The following is a 20,903-nucleotide window of genomic DNA, read 5'->3' as shown; positions in this document are numbered from 1 at the left end:
GTCTAATTCGACAACTCTTTTCATCCCATAGTTTTAAAAATCTTTCATTGTCTAGATTAAACCATTAAATAATGTATCTGTCTCTTGTAAAAAATAAGTTCAAAAAGAAAAGAAAATGGACATTACCTAAATAAAATGCTTGTAGAAAAAAAAAAAACATTACTTTTTTTTAGTTGACTGTCATTGGGTCTTGCTGCTTACAGCTGTTGTGTCACTTTCTCACTCTGTCACCCATCCGGCTTTGTTCAGCAGGCTGCTGCTACATTGTTTAAAGCACCAACTGCCTGCCCCAGCTTCCTGAGCTCCTGCTCTCTAGTGAACAGCACAAGGGATAGAGAGGAAATATGTGTGTTTATGCTTTTTTTGGGGAAAAAAAAATCAACAGCGTGGGTGGAAGAGAGAGAGAGAGAGAGAGAGAGAGAGAGAGAGAGAGAGAGTATGGAATGTTGTGATGTCACTAACTAAGTCATACACAAAGGCAAAGGAGGACAGCAGCACTCATTCTCCCAATCTGTAACGCCTGCTGTACACCGTCCGCACCCAACTGTGAGTATGAACATAGTCTTTATTCCTCCACTCGTCTTCCCTGCATTGACTTTTTGCCTTTTATCTTGTCTTCCATCACTCTTCCAGCTGCTGCAAACTTCTACTGTGGTTGACTGACAGCCCTCACCCTGGCTTTGTCTCGCTCATGCCATCTGTCTCTTGTAAATGTTTCCGATCTTAAGGGACGCCTGAACTAACATGCATGCTCCTCTCTTTAGTCACTGCTCTTGAAGTTGAGTTAGAGCTACAAAAAGACAAGGCTAAAATAGAACTCAAGTGCTTCGTTGGGGTTTGTAAGAGGGTGGGTTTTTTTTTTTTAGAGGAATCTCCTCCCATTTAAGCAAGAGAAACTGCATGTTTAACAGCACTCTGGTGCCTCACACTGTTTTTGAGAAAAGGAGTCTGGCAGAGCAGTTGAACGAGGACGATAAGAAAACGAGAGAAGAAGGCAAACAGGAAAAGTTAGTAGAGGCACAAAGAAATCCTAACTTGACCCATAAAACGACAATGCAAGCAAGCGAACCTAAGCTACAAAAAAAAACCAGGCAGATTGTTTCCAGATGTTGTAACTTGTCATTTTTGTTTTAACCCCCACAGCCCGTCCAGCTGCCGGCTGCTGCTCAGTGATGAAAGAGTGTTGTGAGTGAGCAAGCAGCAGGGCTCAGGAGCAGGGCCGGCACCCAGGCACACACTCCATATAATTCCAACACATACTTTTTCTCCATCTGGATCTAAAGGATTAAACACACGCACAAAAAAGTAGCCATGTTGCAGCAGATCCTGAAGGAAATGTACATCGACCCGGATGTATTGGACGCTCTGAACGAGGAGCAGAAGAAGACGTTGTTCCTGAAGATGAGACAGGAACAAGTCCGGCGCTGGAAAGAGCATGAGGAGAAACTGGAGAAAGAGGAACCACGCAAACCCAGGCCAGGTACGGCATCACCATGTTACACGTCTTTACATTTACAATGCAAATAATCAGTCAACTGTAATTAAAGTAGATGTGGACAATGTGGACATTGGTCACAGTTTGGTTAAGATGTTGTCCTAACTGGAAGAAATCCAAGCTGCCCCTTCTGGGCCCATCAACCCTGAACTGTTTAACTCTTCAGCAATATTCAAATGAAAGAAATGTAAGCCACTTTAGATAAGAGCGCCGAACAAATGCGATAAATGTTCATAAATACTACATAGTGACTGATTCATCCTGTTCTCAACCACTTTGTTTCCAATCAGAAGCTATATAACACTTTTCTCTCACTCAATAATCAAACATTAACAATAAAATGCAATCAGACATGGACCATCATGTAGATGTATGTGGCTATTTTAACTTCCTGATTGTTATTCTCCTTCCTGTGGAGAATCTGTGTTGTCTCATGAAATTCTGTGTTGTTCTATGTAGCACCTCAGTCCTCGAGGAACTTTGTTTTGTTTCACTGTGTACTGTACCAATTCAATATGTTTAACATGACAATACAGGTAGTCCCCGACTTATGATGGAGATGCGTTACAATGACACCATTGTAAATTGGAAAAACAAAATGGAATTTGAGACAAGGCCTAGCAGAACAAGGAAACTTAATGAATGGTGATCACTATGGGGTAGTATACTGTAATTTGTTAATAATTAAACAAATGGCAGTACACAATTTAGCAAAACAGAGCAATGTACAGTACGGTAATGTATAAACTTTACAGTATATGTGTATGTGGCAGTGGGTGCGTGCACGAGCGCCAATTCACGAGTGAAGGACGGAGCCAGACGTGCTTTGTTTCATTGGTGATTAAAAGGAGTGAGACAAGATCTGAAATTGGGCTCTGAAACACTAAAAACGTAGAAAAGAATACGCTGTCTACCAATAAGACAATCTGTCAATTGCTGCCGAGAGTAAGTCATCTCACAAGCTGAGATACGTCCTACTGTATCGTACCAAATTTTAAATGCCGCACGAAAATGTGAATATTTAAAAAATAAATTGTATTGCTATAATCATTGTAAGATAGAAAAATTGTAGGTCAAACCATCGTAACTCGGGGACTACACGTATATCTGATACTTCCAAGCTTCCAAACAAACCCTTGTGTGTTGGAGAAAAGATGTTTGGACTTGAACTTCAATCCATTTCCGTTTCACAGCTAGTGTCAGTATGAAACAGTGAGTGAGCATTTGGACCCAAAATCTAAGTCTACGTCTTTAAGACTTTAGGATACCAAACATGATGGGAACACAATGTGTAAGCTTAGCATAGGGTGTGTTTGTTTACATTTTATAAAAGAGGTGGAGTCCAGCAATTGCTTTTGGCTGTTATGGACATAGTCAAGGTTTTTGATATTTTCAGATTTTTTCCAAAAGAAAACACCAGCATTTAATACAATTAGGAATTAATCAAATCAATACAATTTTATGGCTGCATTAAGCTAATATCTGTAACAACTTGATCTGCAAGCCATGTGCCAATGTTGACCATACAAACAAACTAAATATTTAATACTGCACGAGTCATATAATTACTGTTTTATAAAGAGGACAGTGAATATTGTATGTATTTATTGTTTCTACATAAAATCCAGTTAAACATTTGGAAAAAAATTACAATGGCAACAATCTTCCAAGGCTTTCGTTTTAATGAGCATTAGAGTTTAAACTTCTTGAAGATCTGTCCTTAATTAGCCTTAATTCAGTTCAGGATTTGAATGAAGTGGGAGCTAAATGGATACAATAGTGGATATCTGATTGGAAGGTCATGGGTTAATGGTGTCTGCCAAATGCTATAAATGTAAATGGGGACAAAGTGTTTTTTCTTTTTTTTTGAGTCAATATGGTAAACCTGGAAGAATAATCTTAAGGAGAGTAATTTTGATAATCTTATATACATCACCACATATATATCATATTGAAAACTCCAAGCAAAAATGTTCTAATTACACTGAGAATGTTTTGTTAAGATGTTACACACCCAAACCTTCTCATCAATACACACCTTGCAAACGTCAACGCATACTGATATAACCTTTACTATACCGGTCTGCTCATGCTTCTTTAAAAGCCTGTCAGGGCTAAATATGGTATGACTTTATATATGATTTAGTAGTGAGAACATTCAGCTGATAGTGTGTGGTTTGAGTATGGTAGGCACATCCTGTGTTATGCGACGAGTGAAACGATGAACGCTCTCAGAAACTCAGCACTGAAACCACAGCAGTGAAATGTGCTTTAGAGACAGTTTTATACAGCCATGATTTCCGGGTGAGACGGCTTCAGAAAGAATGTCAGGTTTTGGGGCATTTATGTTGGAATTGACATCGACTGACTAAATAGATCTTTTTCCCTTGACTGAGATTTTTGAAGAAGATTTAGGTAACAAATCATTTTATAGTTTGTCCAATGTCATGTGGGTCAGACCAAAAACTGTTTAGTAGTTTACATATTAACAACTCATAAATGCACAAATGTGTTCACTGACCTGCATTTAGCTCTTTACCTTCTAAATACACAAATACAACATCAAATCTTACTTGTCTCTCACACACAATTCTGACTTTTAATAAGAAATTATAGTGTAGAATTTAAGTTACAATGGAATAAGTAGAATTTTAATTAACATAAAATAAAATTTCAATACAATAAAAATAGAAATGGAATTTGTATATGTAAGCATATACATAAATGAGCATACTGTATATACGCCATACACCGATCAGGCATAACATTATAACTACTTGCATAATATTGTGTCAGTCCCTCTTTTTTGCTCCCAAAAGTCCTGACCCGTCGAGCATTAACAGTATTACCTTTAGCAATTTGAGCTAAGGACCTCATCTGTTGGATTGGACCACATGGACCAGCCTTCCACGACCACGACCAGAAGTCGTGCATCAATGAGTCATAACCCTGTCCCCACTTCACCACTGTTCATTCCTTGTAATAGATACTGACCACTGCTATCATAATTTGGCCCATATCAAATTCTTACTCTTGCCCATTTTTCCTGCTTCTAACACTGAGGTAAAAAAGTTTACTTGCTGCCTAATATATCCCACCCACTAAGACTAACCTAATATACACATATGTAGAACATTGAACATTGCCTAAAAATGGTAATTATGGTCTTATATTAAGTGTTCACCACTTAAACCACATTTTGTAATGTTACAACCTGAAACGGAAATGGATTGAATTGGTATTATGTATGGGAAATGGATTTAAGTTTTTAAGTCAGATTTTTTAAGCTCTGAGTGGTGTGATAGAAACACAATTGTTCTATCATTGAGAGATTGCAGAGTTTGAATTGTAATAAGTCCATAGCCATCCTGATCTAAAGAAATTAAATTCAGATGGGGACTGGTTCAAGGTTAGTACACTATCTCCTATTAGTCAATCACAGCAACACTAGATAATCATGGATGTCTGTGAGCCCGTGTATGTGTAAAAGTGTCGATAGTTCTTTGTGCTAAGTGTGTGATACCAAACAAGCCAATTAAAAAAAGAAAAACACAGTCAGCTAGCTTTATGTGATTTGGATTAAGTGTTTATTCTTATATTCACATATCTGGCATTTCACACTTCCCCATTGAAAAAGACTTACAGAAGTCTCCATGAATAAATATATAATTTGTTACTGGTTCATTAGGACACAGACTAATAATACCATCTCTTTAAAAACTCTGTTGGAAGGGAATATGGTTAGAACAGCATGTTTTTTTCCGTTCATCATTTCATGGTAGGTAGTTGTCATATTGGAAGAACTGGCTCAGATTTGAAAACTGGCAGGTGACCAAATTAGGAGAGAAAATGGATTGCTAATGAAGATTAACACTTTTTTTTTGCTCAGGGGTGAGTTTATTTGTTTCCTACCAAAAATAGTAAGAAAACAATACTAGCTAGCTATATATATATATATATATATATATATATATATATATATATATATATATATATATATATATATATATATATATATATAAAACATATTTCAGAGTTTATGTTCACTGCTATTATTTTCAGCTGCAAAACTTGTTTATTTAAACCTCTTCCTTAATCTACAACCAAGAAGACAATTTTGATTCAGAAAATGGATCATGAAATAAATTATAACCTTTTAGAATTAGAATATTTCAATTAGGTAACAATTTATCAACTTTTATCAGTAGACTCTATGTATATGAGGTCCTTGTATAAGCCATATTTGAAGCACCGCTGAAAGGGAACAGAAATGCTGTATGAATAACATGAAGAAGAAGGCCCAAGTATGCTGTTAAGATCTACTTGTAATGAAACTGACCTACAGTAGATTAAAGCAGTTAGTTAGAAACTTTAAGTATTTTAAGCTTTAAGTGTACAAGTTCTCAGGACTGCTGTGACATTAAAAGAATCTTGCTAGTCAGCATTTTCATGAAACACGTAGTGGGCTTTTGTGAGAAAACTTGCAATAAAGGAGATGACTCAGGAGTCTTCAGGCTATCTCAGCAGCAGCAGCTGAGCAAGTCATAAGGAGAAGTTCAAACAGGAGTGTTCTGATAACCATAAGTCACATGTAGGCTGGCGGTGCATTAACTCGCCTTGACATGTGCGTCGTTTCGACCTTTTAATGGCTACGTCAAAGACAAAGCTGTTATTATCATGTGCCTTTCAAGGCTTGCTGGAGAAAACAGAGAGGCCTCTTTTTTCCTTGAGACATATGCAGCTGTTCCTCAGCTGGTCAGTGGTTTCTCTAAACCACAGAGATACAATATCCTCAAACACAGTGGACAATAACCCAACAGACTGTCAGACTAGATTCTCTTCTCTGACTTAGAAATCTCTTCATGCTATGTAATTTGGCAAATAAAATATAATAGTTCAATTTGTGTCTGCTCTAGAGAGCAAGTATTTTAAGTTGAACCAGTGATCGCTTTCATTTTAAAAGCAGGACAGGAAATATCTGCCAGGCCATGTTCCATGCCACAAAAAAATTAACTGCAAGCAAAGCAGGAAGTCTACAGGAAGCGCTTGTGCTCCAAACAAACAGCAGAGAAAGCAGTCTGAAGGCACAAAGCAAGAGAGAGCACGAGTGAAGCCAGATTTGAATGTCATCCGTGGTGAATCTTGCATAATCTGTATAACTGGATGAAGTTCTAGCTGTCAAGGGGCTGTGTGTATATTTCAGGAAATGCCTGGTTGCCTGGGAAAGTTCAAATATTTAGTTTTACAAGGATGTAGTGTGACAGGAGTATTGGGGAATTCATGTTACTGGCAACCAGGAAGTCTATAAACCAAAGTGGATTAGAGACAGTACAGCATTGAACATATGCAATAATCTGACTTGATGTGATACAATGTTGCGAGAAAATGTGTATACTGTCACCTAATCAAATCAAGTACACTTTTTAATTTTCTTTAATAATTGTTGGAACTATATATGTTTTATAGTGTAGGTCATAAATATGTCCTTTATGACTCTTTATTGCAAGGAATAAATAACAACAAGGGCTCATTTGTAGAAAAATAATCATGTAGTAAGGTTGATGCGATCCCAATGTGTTTTAATGTTTTTTATTATGTCAACCTGCATCAGTTGATCCAAAATTACAACATATTATACATTTAATTTGTTTTCAGTTAGGTCTAATGTTCAGGAACTGGCACAATTCCTGTTAACACCTTCACTATAGCTGCTATAAACATTCTTAACACCCATCGTCCTCTCTTTTTTCTCCATCATAAAAAGTAAACAAAATAAATGATCATGCCAAGAAAGCGCAAACCCCTCAGTCCTGACTGTTGCAGAGCTTTTGAACTGGAGACTACTTCCAAAATACTTTGTTTTCTCACCAGATAATGTCACTAAATAAGTTTGTTACTAAAGAATGATACTATAAAATGATAATGTATCAATGTGTTCTTGTAGAAAAACTGTCAGAGCTGCTGTTATAAAAAAAAGTGTATCCAAAATGAAACAATCAATAAATCAAATCTAAACTGAATTTTAAACAGTGCTGTGGCAAATAAATACATTAATAAATAAAAACAATGTGTTTAATTTACACTGCAAATCATTTGGATTGTAATTTAATTTGTCAATTAAAAAAAAAAAAAAGAAAATGAAAAAGGCTTTTCTACTATATGCCATTTTATTATTTTATTCAGAATTCTTCTGGCTTTTATGAATTCTGTCCAAGAAAAACATCTGAACATGTGTGTTAAATTATCATGGTTAATGTCTGGTGAACTGGTTTCTGTTACTAAGCCCTAAATGTTTGCAAGTCCTTACTTTCAGAAATATTATTCACCACTTTTATAATCAGGCACTATTACTTCTGACACAACCTATTCTAAATCTCTCTGCTGTGACACTTTCCTTACTTAGCATAATAAGCATAATCTACATTCGCTTATTATGCTGAATGTAAATTATGGACACAGGGCTTAGTCATTAAAAGAGCTAGTTCAGAGAAAAGTGAAAATTCAAATCACTAGGCAACATATAATTGAGAAGTAATAATTAATTGGCAACACTGACACATCAGTGGCTAGTCACTGCTAGCAAACATTTAGCATTTAGTGATATAAAAATCAGATAGATGTCAAACTATACCCCAAACTAATACTATATTAAAGAAATAATTTTGTAATTATTGCATTTTTCCTTCACGTGGAAGACTGAAACCTATTCCAGCATGACATAGCCACTTTGCACAAAGACTGTTCGATAGGGCTGTTCGTACATGGTTTGGAGTGAAAGATTTGAAGTGGCCTGCTTTAGAGATTAACCTCAAAACCTATTGAACACTTTTTTGATTAATTTGAATGCTGACTGCACCCCAGGCCTCCTGACCTCACTTACATCAGTACCTGACCTTACTCTACTTACTGGCTAAATACACAAATCTCCACAAGCACACTCCAAAATCTATTGGAACATCTTATTAAAGCTTATTAAAACTGCAAATAGGGGCTCCATGTGGATTGGGTTGTCAGGTGTCCACAAACCTTTGTCCATATAGTGCATATTTTCTGAAGTGATGTTATTTTTGTGCTGGTACTACAGTATAAATTGCTGCACACATTTGCTACCTGTTGATTGACTGGCTAATTGGATGACAGGATTTTCAGTTAATGGCATAAGAAAGTATCAAATGCATGTAATATAAGTGGCTTCATACAACAGTATACCAGGTACTATCAAGAAGCCAATTTTTACAGTGTGTTTGTGATTTGTCCATCTCTTAATTAAAAGATATCCCACAGTTGATTTTTGTTTATCTAGTAATTACACAGTTGCACACTTTCTTTAATCTAGCAATTGAGATTTTATTTTCATCAGTTTTTTAATATAATTCCATAATGCACAATAATTTTATTGACCTCATAACTGAAAGAGAATATTTCACAATTGCCACCTGACTGCTTGTTCATTTTGCACAATTATGACTTGCTGTTGTTGTTTCCAATCAAACCACAGGGCTTCTTGAAACAGAAAGCATGCAGTGCAGGGTAACTGCTTTGTTTGGTTAAATGAATACCCTAATAATCAGTCTCAATAACACACAATTGTGAAATAAAAACTTACAATGAACTTTAAGTGAACTTACACTACATTTGCATGATATATTTTTTATACATGATGTAATCAGGCTCTCATACCATACTATTTTACCATCATATTATTTAATAATGTAAATTTTTTTTTTTATTAATAGCATGTCTTGCATTGATCTTGAGAACATGTGCTGACCATTTTTAGGCCCTTTGGAATCTATGTGTTTTCTTCCTCTCTTTTAATTAGAAGCACTGTACATTATGTTCTCATATCATATATTGACCTTGTCATACTGGCCTTTTAGAACAATTTTCTATTCTGAGATTTTGTATTATTGCAGCTCAAATTCAGTTGTGTCAGCAATTTCTTTTTTATTTTATTTCTTTTTTTTTTTTATTTGATTCCCGCATTAATTTGTTAAAACATAATTTTTGCTAGGAAATTTATGAATTTCAGTGTTGTTATTATTAGTGTTATTATTATATCATTATCATTATGAATTAGTGGTGGGCCATCAGGGCCAGCAAGGCTTTTTCTGCTGGCCTAAACGAAAAAATCGAAATCGCTGACTTACATTTTAATATATTTTTGTTCATCAATATGTAATAGACTTTACAATCTGAGCTGCTCCTATTAAACCAGTCAGCAAAATGCACACTGTTAAACTGTGCAATAACAGTAATAAAAGGGTCAAAGAGTCTTTAAGCCAGGGTCAAAAGAATCTGCCATAAGCCCATCACAATAAACACTGTGGACACCCAGTAGCATACAAAACATGTTATTTGAAAGCTGTTGCTTAACCAATCAGATTTTAAGTTTGCGCTTCCGGCGCCATCTAGCAGTTGTCTAATCATGTTGGAATGTTGCGTTCTGTGATTGGATGGTCAGAGAGCACATTAGTCAGCTTGCAAACCACATCTGTAGCAAACTGCACAAGTTCAAATATATTCCTGTGGATTTTATAGCTGTTTTTTTATGACAGAGGAGAATAAATTGATTTGGTTGCAGATATACTTACAAGTACATTACCAATATGAACTTTTTTAAAAGAAGCTGGACATAGAGAGGAAAGATCTGGAAAAAATGCAGAACTGTTCTTAAGGTTTTTCATTAACCATTAAAAATTGGCAAACAAAACCCCCACCATTTTGCCTTTGGTAATGGCATTCATTCTCACTGTATAAGATACCTGTCTGTGATGCAGTGATCTGTTATACTGCGTTTCTCTATAATATTAATTTCTATAGCTATTTACATGCACTTGGAAGACGCCCTTATCGAGAGCAACTTACAACAGAGCAGTTGAGGGTAAAGGGCCTTGTTTGCGGGCCCAGCAGTGTAGCAAATAAATTAGTATTATTATCAATATGTATTTACCAACAAATATTAATAAAAGATAAATGTATCTATTTATTTATTTGCTTAATTGAAGCTGGATGTTTTTAATAAAACATGACAGTGAGGCAGTTTGAAAAATCTCAAACATTTGTTGAACTAATTAAGAAGCTGGAAAAGAACTAATCAGTTGGCAAACATGGTCTACCAGTCTGGCAGCTTGCTATGTGTTTTTGCAGCTGGTTGCTGGTCAGCTGCTCAGACTAAGCAAGAAATCCCAGCACAATCTGTCAATAGACCTCACAGCTAATCATTTTAATGCAAACTAAACCACTACCAAGTGGTTTGGTTTTCCTGTTTGAGGGAATTCATAACAAACTAGGTACTCTCTTGTTTTAATAGCTAGACTATTTGTTATGACAACCGAGGGCATGTCTGCCTGTCGAGCTGGAATGCCGTGCCTTTGCCACGAGGTGTTCAAGAAGAACCAGTTCATTCTGATATCCTTCCCTTGTTTGCAGCCAAATCTCTTCTTTATGTGCTTGTCACCCCCCACCAACCAAAGCAATTACAAATGAAAATCCGTTGATGCGTAATGAATGATGAATGCTCTTACACCCTTTGTTTTATTCAGTGTTATTCCTCTTTTTTGAAGCAATAACATGTATGCATACATACATGTGATAAAAGAATATAATGAGTATCCCTGTGTCTTTTTCTGTCTCTTATTGTGTAGCTCACAGTAAGAGTGTCAGCTGGCTGTTGGGATGCGACGGTGACGTGAAAGTCATCGTCATCGGAGAAATGGACGAGTTCAAGTCTTCCAAGATCCTCCGCTCAGGGTTTGGAGAGAGGAAAGCTGCTAGTCTTTGCAACAGTTACCAGTATGGACACATTCTTTTCCTTGTACTGCAGTGCAGTCAGGATTCATGTTTGAAATGTTATGTTTTAAACAATAAGTGAATTCTGGAATGAATGAGTCGTATTTTGTCGTATCCAAATTTGGAGTTGGAGCATTTCGATGTGTGAAAAGCGATCCTTTGGAAACTACTTAATTTGGCATGAAGGGCTAGGGCTAAAGAAAACATCATATAATAAAAAGATTTGACATGAATGGCATAACAACATATTTAGAGTATTACCCACAATGGCTGAATATTTTAATTTTCTGTGTACTAATTTACTTATTTTCTTAAGCCGATAATAAAAATGCATATGACACACTAACCGGAGCTATTCATGGGTGTCTAGGCATAGAGAGTAGATAGCACTTTCCTAAAGTACACTCTATGAACAAAAATTTCTGGACAGCTGACCATAAGATTTGTATGTGCTTTTTAAACATCTCATTCCAGATTTACTCTTAATTTACAGTTATAATAACCTCTACACTTCTGAGAAGATGTTTCACTAGATTTGTGAGATTTGTGCTCTTTTTCAGCCACAAGGACATTAGTCAGGCACTGATGTAGGTTAGGTGACAAGGCCTGGGTGCAATCAGCATTCAAACTTATCCAAAAAGTGTTCAAAACAATTAAAGTCAGAGTTTTATAGCAGGCCACTCAAGATCTTGCATTCCAACCCATGTAAAGCATATGTTCATGGAGCATACTTTGTGCAAGGTGGCATTGTCATGCTGGTACAGGCTTGGCTCTTCTAGTTGAACTGAAAGGAAAATTTAATAGTACTGCATCCAAAGATGTCCTAAACAATCATGTGTCTCCTATTTTGGGGGAACTGTTTGAAGAAGATCCACATATGGCTCAGTCAGGTGTCCCAATACTTCTGTCTTCATAGTGACCATTTTAGACTTTGGCATTAGCAGAAGTTCTGAAAATATTTTACTTCCCAGTTGAAGCAGGCGTTTGCCTTATGTTATTACGTGTTAAAGTAATAAGCAACAGTTAGCTTGTGGTTTGGAAGTGACAAGATCAAATGCCAGGAAAAATTAATAATCCTAATCTTGTGTGTTAAATATCTTCTATTTGTAGGTGTTAAAAAACAAAAAAACAGGGAAGTATATTTCCATAGTCATGTAATATATTTTCTAATATTAATTAGCCTTATTGCCCTTAGTATATGTTTTATATTGCTTACTGTTAATTGTTGTTCTGTTATTATATTCTGTATGTCCTATTGCAGCATCCAGGAACCAAGTTTCAAGAGTAACCTTGTAAGCCGAACTTCCACAGAACCTGTGGGATCAGGCAGAGAGAATCTCCCACCCAAAACATTGTCTGGAGTACAGCTTGATTTAAAGGTGAGTGAAAGAGAAACCCGTGCTTCGACACTTCATTAGCACGAACATTCCTCAGCAAAAGAAACAATGCTGTAGTTTTTCTGAGAAAACATTATTAAAATAGATATTTCAAATGTTCGTAAAATCTCATAGAAACTTGTTTATCATCTCCCACAGTTGTTCTTTTGTTCTCCTGAAACGTTGTGAGAGCTTAGTAATCTTGTAAATGAGGAGAAGAATGAAGGTGGATGTGTGTTTGGTGTGACTGCATCAGTTTGTGAGCATTTTTTTTTGTGGATGTGTATGTGTCAGTGTTTGGGCCTGGTGTGAGTGTGTGCTTGTGCTTGCATTTAGGTGATACTGGATTACGTATTAGTGTGCGGGTGTGTGTGTGTATGCGTGTGTAGGTGACCTTCCTGTTCCTGTCATTAATCTGGGACAGAGCCGTGGGGCAGAGAGACGGACTTTCTCCGCAGGGAGAGCCATCACTGCTCAAGAGCCAAATAAATCACAACCTCTGTCTCTCTGTCTTTCCACTCGGTTCTCTTGTCTTTCCTTTTCCACTATTCCCTTCATTACATTTAACACAAGCTTCCCTTCCTCGTCACCTGCATCTCTACCTTTTCCTCTCTTGGCTCACCTCTGTTCTGCTTTGGAGTTTGCATGCTGTTTTTGCAGCTTAGTGTGTGTGTGTGTGTGTGTGTGTGTGTGTGTGTGTGCAGGCGGTCTCATACGCATAGTCTGAGTCAAATTCGGCTCTGTGCTACCGGTTTTAGTTCCACCCTAGAGAACAACTGAGGGAGGTCAAAGCCCTGCGACACTATGATCTGTGCTAGAGGCTGGATGTGAGTGTGTGTGGGTGTGTGTATGTGGTGAAAAAAAGTGAGAATGAGAAAGTGGAGAGCGCAAGCGAGTGTGGTAAAATCTGCAGTCCAGTAGGGCGCGGGTGAATTTTCATGCTCGTGCCCTTCTCTTTCACGCTATACTAATGCGAGAGAGGGTGGTGGGGAGTGGTGGGCTGTGGGGGAGAAGAAGAAGAAGAAGGCACATCGCACATCGTCGTGGGGTTGCCATGGCAACGCCGTGTGCAGCCCGGCGCTCGATAAGATGGACGTAGGCTGGTCGCTTTGGCCACAGTGTAAGCCTTCAGAAGCCTCACATTCTCCGAATGCATTAAGTCTGTGCAAAAACATGCGATTCTGGAAGTGTATGTTGCTTATTATAAACACAGTCATGTTACACACTTTTAAGTGCACTACTTTCAAGTTATGCTTGATTTGCATGTTTAAATACGTTCAGTGTTTACAGGTCGTCTAATTAAGCAGGCTCAAAGTGATACTCTGTGTGATCTGAGGTCTTGTGTTTTTTTGACAGGAAAACAGTGAAGAAGTGATGACGCTGCCCCCTCCACAGGTAGGCTTTAGTATTGCAATGTGATTATGTTTATTTATTTATTTGTTTGTTTGTTTGTTTGCTTATTTATTTATAACAATAACTTTTTTGAAATGCAATGTTGTTATTTAAAGAATCGCAAATCTTTATTACGCCCCCCCCAATAATTCTATACAATTAATTATATTCATACTTCCTATTTCAACTATTCACAGTACATGGTCATAGCTGTATAGCTTTATTATTATTATTAAATATTAAATAAGTGCTAGCAAATTGTTTGGTTTGTTCGTTGAATTGGAAACATTTTGTATTTTATGTAATATTGCCATAAGACTAAAGCCGATTTACACTAAATGCACTGCTGGCCCTATACAACTTGCCCTAATGCGTTTGTTTTTGCACTTTTACTTAAACTAATATGTGTAAATATTGCACATTATACAATTTTCTAAAAACATATCACTGTTTATATAGCACACTTCCCATGGATGTTCGATTAGAGAATCTCTGAATGGACAGAAAATAATGGAAATTATTTTAAATTATAATCTGACAGTTTTCAATTTATCATCATATAATTTTCATTGTAATATATTCTATACATCAGATTTATGTGCATAAAACAGAACAACCCTAACCCTAGAGTTTAGTAACAAAACCTCCTGTGACCTCATGCACATGTCATAACCCCAAGGTTGAAAACCTTTGCTTTGATGTAAATAATGTTATTTACTGAAACATGTCTTCTCTGGACTTTCTTTATAGATATCATCATGTGAACAAAAGCCTGCAACTCCTGTTGAGAATGTAAGTACGATGGCTGGGTGTGTTATGACATATGACTTATAACAAAAGTATATTGAACGCTTGTAGTAACTACATTGAAAAAAATATGCAGAATAATGTATTTTTATATTTATATTGAATATGATGCAAATATAATAAATACATTCAATATTTTTTTTATTATATTCAGTTATTATTATATTTTAGTATATTATTATTATATTATATTATATTATATAGTAACTAATTAATAGTAATATCATTATAATTCATTATTTTATTATTAGATATTTCTTTTTGTAATGAAGTTGTAACAATTTTTATTTTTATTTAAAAAAAAAAAACAGGAACAATATTTTATGTGTTTATACAATATAATATATTATACAAAATAATATATTAATTAATGCCTAAAATTATATATTAATATTTAGTATATAAAAATGCTAACAGTTACACCTTATTACCACTAACACTGTTCAAGTCATAACTGAGTATGCCTGCCTGAGTAGCAGTACAGTTTAATACACAATCTAATACACAGTGTAATATACACTCTAATACACAATCATTCACACACTAATATACAACATACAATGTAATACCCAGTTTAATACACATCCTTATACCAGCCTAATATACAGTCCAATACACAGTCTAATACACAGCCTAAGATACAGTTTAATACACAGCATAATACGCAGCCTAATATACAGTCCAATACGCAGTCTAATACAGAGTCTAATCTACAATGTAATGCACAGTCATACACACAGTATAATATACAGTCTAATATACATTTGGATACACAGTCTATTACAAAATCTTTTTACACATTTTAATATATAGTCTAACATATAGTCTAATACACAATCTATACTCATCTAACTCAAGTCTAACACATCTTACAATGTCATGCTTAATATAATACACAATCTAATATGCAATGTACCGCATAGTCTAATACACAATACTGATACAGAGGTTTGGATTCATGCATCTCTTCCCAGAATACTATAATACCAATACTGGGTATGATTACATTTTTAAAAGGGCACCATGGTGAAAATAAGAATGTTTTTGGACTGTGCAACATATGGACACATCTTTAAAAAGCACTAATAAGGGAAATGCTGTATGATATCATTACTTTTGTTCCTACACTCTTTATTTCTTATGTGCACAAGTCAAAAATTCTTCTTTGTGTCTGGTATGCTGGTGTATTTTTATATATACACACCTTTTTTGATGTAATTTTTTGTAACCCTGTGTCTGTAAATGGAAAAAGATAAATACAGCCGCTGATTAATTACAGACTGTCCGCTCCCGAGAGCTGGCCTTACATCAACTCTCTTGGTGTTTCCTGTGTGGAAAGTCCCTAAACGTCATAGTGAAACCACTGGCAATGCTTTCTGTCTCCATTTCTCTGTCTCTGCCTGTCTCTGTCAGACTCTGTAGATATATATCCTTCTATCTCTTCCAGGTTCTATAGTTATGTCTTTGTCTCTCTTACACACTGTAAGATAGGTCTCTCTTTCCCTCTCTCTTGGGCTCTTTGTGTTTATCAGTCTCCTAGCCACCTCGATTCTTTTTCTGTTTCAGTCTCTGTAATTTTGTATCTCTTTGTCTTTGTCTGTCTTTCTGTCTAATTATTTGCAGGTACGTACCTTCCAGTCTCTGTCTTTCTCTTTCTCTCCCCCTCTCTCCCTCATTCGCTCTCTCCCTCCTACTGTGAAGGTATTTCTCTCTCTCATCTCTATCTCTAGCTCTGTGGTTATGTCTCTCTCTCTCTCTCTCTCTCTCTCTCTCTCTCTCTCACTCTCTCTCTCTCTCTCTCTCTCACACACACACACAGACACACACACACACACACACAAACCCACACACACACACTCTTTCTCTCTCTGTTCCTTTTTTTCGTTCTGTAGGTATAGCAAAATTAGGCTCTTTCTCTGTCTCAGGCACCATAGGTATGTCTCTGTCTCATACTTTCTCTGTCTCATTCTTTTCAGGTCTCCCACTGTCTGTCTTTCTCATATTCTTTATGTATCCCCCTGTCTCAGTCTCTTTTTCTCATGAGTTTGTAAGTATGTCCTTCTGTCTATCTCTGTTTCAGGCTGTGTAGAGTGCTCTGCGTGTCTGTGGTCTTTCCTGGCTCTTCTCTCTGAAGCCTAAGAGGGCTAAGGAGGTCACAACACCAGCTGTCCTCTGGCACTTCTCCTCAGATCCGTCCTCTCACACCTGTCTCTGTCCTTACTCTGGCACTGCGTCCTAAATTTCCCTTAGCAGTTTGTGTTTGTGCACCAGAACAGGACTTTCCTCCATTCCAGGTTCCTGTCCTTTTAAAGAGTTGTTGTGGAGGCATGAGCCTGTGTAATTTCGAAGCGCTTTTGTGTAAAGTATAAGTTGAAATGTGTGTGAAGGGGATCAGTACAATAACAATCACATGGGTGCAGACTGAGGAGGGAAAGGGAAAGGGAAAAAGCTGGGCCCTCGGGTTTCCCCGGAGCAGATGGTTGATAAAGTTGATGCGGGAATTAAAGTGTCAGAGACGGAGGACGTGTCAGTCGCAGATGGATGGAATTGTGCGATCGTCTCCGGAGGCGAAGGGCAGGGGCAGCGGCCTTTTTCCTCAGTGCCATGCACACACACACGTGCGCGCACACGCACAAGCACACACTCACACTCACAGACACACACTGACATGCACACACACACACACACACACACACACACAGCTCCATCCTCACGTAGCTCTGAGCAGAGCTATATCTTCTCCCCCATTATGTCACCGAATATCTGTTCACGCATTAGACTCGATCATGAGCCACATGTTTCATGCTTGTGTGGTTTTTTTCTGTATTAATTGTGACTGGTTTAAAAGTTAATAAGCAAAAATGGCTGTGAGAAAGAGTAGGGAGTAAATTACACACTTTGCTGTATATTCTTTAAATTGTTTTTTAAGCATCCTTTGGATAGTTAGCTGTTCTTTGCCTGCTTGTTTCTGTTTGCCTAAATTTGGTTTACCTCCAAAACTATGATTTTACAAATATATTTAATTAATTATTCAATAGACTACTTCCACATCTGAAACATATAAGCATATAAGGATATTCCACTTACCTACTGTATAACAGTTCTTCTACTAACAGAGAAAAAACTAAAATTATTTTAAAAGCTATCTGAACAGAAGTTCTAGCAGCAATAAATACTTATAAAAAATAAACACATATATATATATATATATATATATATATATATATATATATAGATAGATAGATAGATAGATAGATAGATAGATAGATAGATAGATAGATAGATAGATATAGACAGACAGACAATTCTACCTATGAGCACTGGTGGTGCTGTTGCACTTGATTCCACAAAAAACCCAGTAATCCATTAGATCGACATTTATTAACAGCAATGAATTCTTGAAACAAATTCATTTTTTTTAGCTTTAAAAGACAGTAAGGGTTTAACCCTGCTTATACAATTACACCAACTCAATCCCTGCTTTCTACAAACATTTTCTTATTTTAAATTTTTGCTTCAATTCTTCAGTTTGTACTGTAACTGACAGGCTAAACTCATTGCTGGCTCTTCTCTCCCCTTTTAGGTTGAAGAGACCAAAGAGGAAGATGACGCAGATGGCCCTTTGGACGATGCACTTTCTCTGCCCTCCATTTGCTACAGACCCCACCTGATGTCTGCCAGCGTCCTGCACAGCCTTGCACCCAAGGACACACAGCAGAAAACCACACCGCTGTCGATCACAAGCAGGCTAGGCTCAGTTGAAGCCAGTGAGTCTCGTTGTAACAAAGGTGAGGACATATATTAGTTGTTCGAACTTAATTAAATAACTTTGAGGAACAGAGGACATTTCCCCTTCATGGGACTGGAGTAAAACTGTGAAAGTGTATGAGAGAAAGAAAGAAAGAGAAAGACACACGCAATGTGAAATTCACTTGATACTAGATAACACCACAATGGATGGAGGGATCAGACATCTCTATGTGTATAAATTTTATAAATCGCCCCCTCATTTAACACATAACTTTGCTACAGTAACATTATCCAGCTAGTATCACCTAGCATCACTTCATTACAGCTTTCCCAAAGATTGACTATTTCAATAATGTGACTGTAATAGCATAAAGCTACCTCATGAAAACAAAATGGCCACCATGACTACTTTCAGTTTGCTTTTGCAATCTGTAGTCATATTATTTTGGGTTTTTGAATGACTCAATCTGAACAAAATGGTTCCCATTAGGTCAATTTCCATTAGACAGTATTACTAATGTTTAATAGTTGGAAAATACTCTGTGCTAGCTAGGAGCTAGCTAGAGAGCTAACATTTAGTAATCTGTAGTGGTGACGTCAAAACATCTGCCATGAAACACCTCAAATGCCGGGCACACACTGTATGATTTGTAATTGTCCTTTGTGATTGTTGCTAGTCATACTGTACGAACATGATCCCTGTGTCACACTGTAGGATCTCAGTTTTCATAATGTCAGACTGTACGACAGTCAAAAACTGACTCACTCAAGAAAAATAAGTTTTACGTCATCAATTTTTTACACATTGAGACCCGCATTCTTTAATTAATGGTAGCTAGCAGCAAACAAAAACAATCTGTCGCATTTTGTTCCTGACATGCCTTTATAATATAAATTATACAAACACTCCTTTTCCCTCTAGTTTCTACTGTCCACCTAAATCGTTTTAACATTTTCCCTGAGGTAGTTTGAAGTAGCCATGCTAATCGCTTATCAATTCTCTTATTGGTTCTTGAATCAATTCTCTTATTGGTTCTTGGTTTGGCATCATCGTAGTAGAAGTTACGCTGCAGGAAAGTGTTTTAAATCTTCTGACACTGCCAGAATTTCACAAAGGCTATTAATCGGCTGTCAGTGAAGGTGTCAAAACTAGTGATAAGAGACTACAGATTTTAGCCTCAGATTATATTAATCTTTAAGGAATATTTTCAATTTGTCTCAGACAAACTAATCGTGGCATAGTCTGCACCTGTCTTAACTCAGGATGCACCAGTCGAGTCCCAGTATAGTTTGCTAGCATACATTAGTTTGGGCAGTTTGTCTATTGCTTTTCAACTTATTTGACATTTATCTCTGCACTACAGTCTTTCTCTTCGGGCTAACCTCATCTCATTTTACACAGACCATCCCAGACTTTATGACCTTGCCCAGACCACGGCTGTAAAAGCAAGACTGTAGGGTTTTTTTTCTGCTTCTGAAAGCCTGGTTTCTTTTCACAAGTCTAACATTGTTGAAGGGAATCTGTCTGCATTTTCTTTCTTGGTTAGTTACTTGCTAGTTTTTAGTATTTCTCTTTTTGTATCTTAGCTTCCTACATTGCCTCGCTACACTCTTTCTTTCTTTCTTTCTTTCTTTCTTTCTTTCTTTCTTTCTTTCTTTCTTTCTTTCTTTTTTGTTGTTTTTTTTTACCCAAAAAAATAAAAATAAATCGGCAGGTGAATTTTTGACCTCTCCAAAAGCTGAACCAGCACCATCCAGTGTGTGTTATTATACATTACAATTCATTTTTCTATGTTTATATAAACGCCCCCTCCTGGACATATTAGTAAATTGCAGCTTCAACGGATTTACCTGCACCTGGCCCAGGTAGAGCAGACAAGCCCCTTGTACTTCATCAGTCGACATTTTGGAATCACATACTTATGGGTGATGATTGTGTTTCATAAGATGTGTAGCAGTTCAACAGCAGCCTTTTAGCTTTGGAGTTAGAAAAACACAGCAGAAGCACTATTCACCAGTAATAAGTATAGAAGAGTGTTAAAAATCTTTGTATATATGGGAATATTCAGTATGCGTGAGATCTGTGAAGCCGACTAACTGAGAGTTTGGCTGAGAGTGAGAGAGAGTGTGTGTGTGTGTATGTGTGTGTGTATGTGTGTGTGTGTGTATGTGTTTCCGCGCGTTCGTTCCTGTGGGTGCACGTGTGCGTGCGAGCGTAACAGCCTCCCGCAGCTGCTGCCTCCATCTCTATGAGAGCATGCATGCGTATGTGAAAGCGCATGTGTGTGTGC

The 20,903-nt window shown here is 36.9% G+C and overlaps 1 protein-coding gene across 2 annotated transcripts in view; it reads left to right on the top strand.

The window, feature by feature from the left end:
- Positions 1-272: 272 nt before the first annotated feature.
- Positions 273-20,903, top strand: part of zgc:100829 (uncharacterized protein LOC445149 homolog) — a 30,505-nt gene continuing 9,874 nt past the window's right edge. The window contains exons 1-7 of one of the 2 annotated variants that reach the window (XM_046867476.1): positions 273-546; positions 1,144-1,480; positions 11,143-11,290; positions 12,549-12,666; positions 14,020-14,058; positions 14,806-14,847; positions 18,446-18,650. In XM_046867476.1, coding sequence (XP_046723432.1) covers positions 1,312-1,480; positions 11,143-11,290; positions 12,549-12,666; positions 14,020-14,058; positions 14,806-14,847; positions 18,446-18,650 — 721 coding nt within the window. In that variant the 5' untranslated portion in view covers positions 273-546; positions 1,144-1,311. Of the gene's footprint in view, positions 547-838; positions 1,008-1,143; positions 1,481-11,142; positions 11,291-12,548; positions 12,667-14,019; positions 14,059-14,805; positions 14,848-18,445; positions 18,651-20,903 lie in introns of those variants that run through there. The other variant, XM_046867477.1, reaches the window with a different exon arrangement.

Source organism: Silurus meridionalis, chromosome 15, assembly GCF_014805685.1.
Source record: "Silurus meridionalis isolate SWU-2019-XX chromosome 15, ASM1480568v1, whole genome shotgun sequence".
Classification (NCBI taxonomy): Eukaryota; Metazoa; Chordata; class Actinopteri; order Siluriformes; family Siluridae; genus Silurus; species Silurus meridionalis.
The sequence above is the reverse complement of the archived record's forward strand: the minus strand, read 5'-3'. Positions and strand labels throughout refer to the sequence as shown.